Source organism: Otolemur garnettii, unplaced genomic scaffold, assembly GCF_000181295.1.
Source record: "Otolemur garnettii isolate 467f Iridium unplaced genomic scaffold, OtoGar3 scaffold00128, whole genome shotgun sequence".
Classification (NCBI taxonomy): Eukaryota; Metazoa; Chordata; class Mammalia; order Primates; family Galagidae; genus Otolemur; species Otolemur garnettii.
In genome coordinates this window covers 3,962,247-3,962,741 of record NW_003852523.1, presented here as the reverse complement: position 1 = coordinate 3,962,741, position 495 = coordinate 3,962,247, and the positions used below count along the sequence as shown (strand labels likewise).

Sequence of the window (495 nt, the reverse complement as noted above, 5' to 3'; positions counted from 1 at the left end):
CCCTTGCTTGACCCTGGTCTGCAGCCCAATGAGCTGTGTGTCCAGCGCCTGCCAACCAGTCTGCACCAGCCCCTGCACACCCTCATGCTGCCAGCAGTCTAGCTGCACCTCGTCTCCCTGCCAGCAGGCTTGCTGTGTGCCCGTGAGCTGCAAGCCCGTCTGCTCTGTGCCTGTCTGTTCTGGGGATTCCTCTTCATGCTGCCAGCAGTCTAGCTGCCAGCCAGCTTGCTGCACCTCCTCCCCCTGCCAGCAGGCTTGCTGTGTGCCCGTGAGCTGCAAGCCCATGTGCTGTGTGCCCGTCTGTTCTGGGGATTCCTCTTCATGCTGCCAACAGTCTAGCTGCCAGCCAACTTGCTGTACCCCCAGCTGCTGTGCCCCAGAACCCTGCCTGACCCTGGTCTGCAGCCCAGTGAGCTGTGTGTCCAGCGCCTGCCAACCAGTCTGCACCAGCTCCTGCACACCCTCATGCTGCCAGCAGTCTAGCTGTACCTCGTC

At 62.4% G+C, this 495-nt stretch overlaps 2 protein-coding genes across 2 annotated transcripts in view; both read left to right on the top strand.

The window, feature by feature from the left end:
* TSPEAR (thrombospondin type laminin G domain and EAR repeats) overlaps positions 1–495 on the top strand; it is a 76,534-nt gene that overhangs the window by 42,784 nt on the left and 33,255 nt on the right. The gene's annotated exons all lie outside the window — the stretch shown is intronic.
* LOC105887820 (keratin-associated protein 10-5-like) overlaps positions 8–495 on the top strand; it is a gene marked incomplete at its 5' end in the record, with an annotated part of 1,264 nt that continues 776 nt past the window's right edge. The window contains one exon of the mRNA XM_012810260.1: positions 8–397. Coding sequence (XP_012665714.1) covers positions 8–397 — 390 coding nt within the window. The remainder of the gene's footprint in view (positions 398–495) is intronic.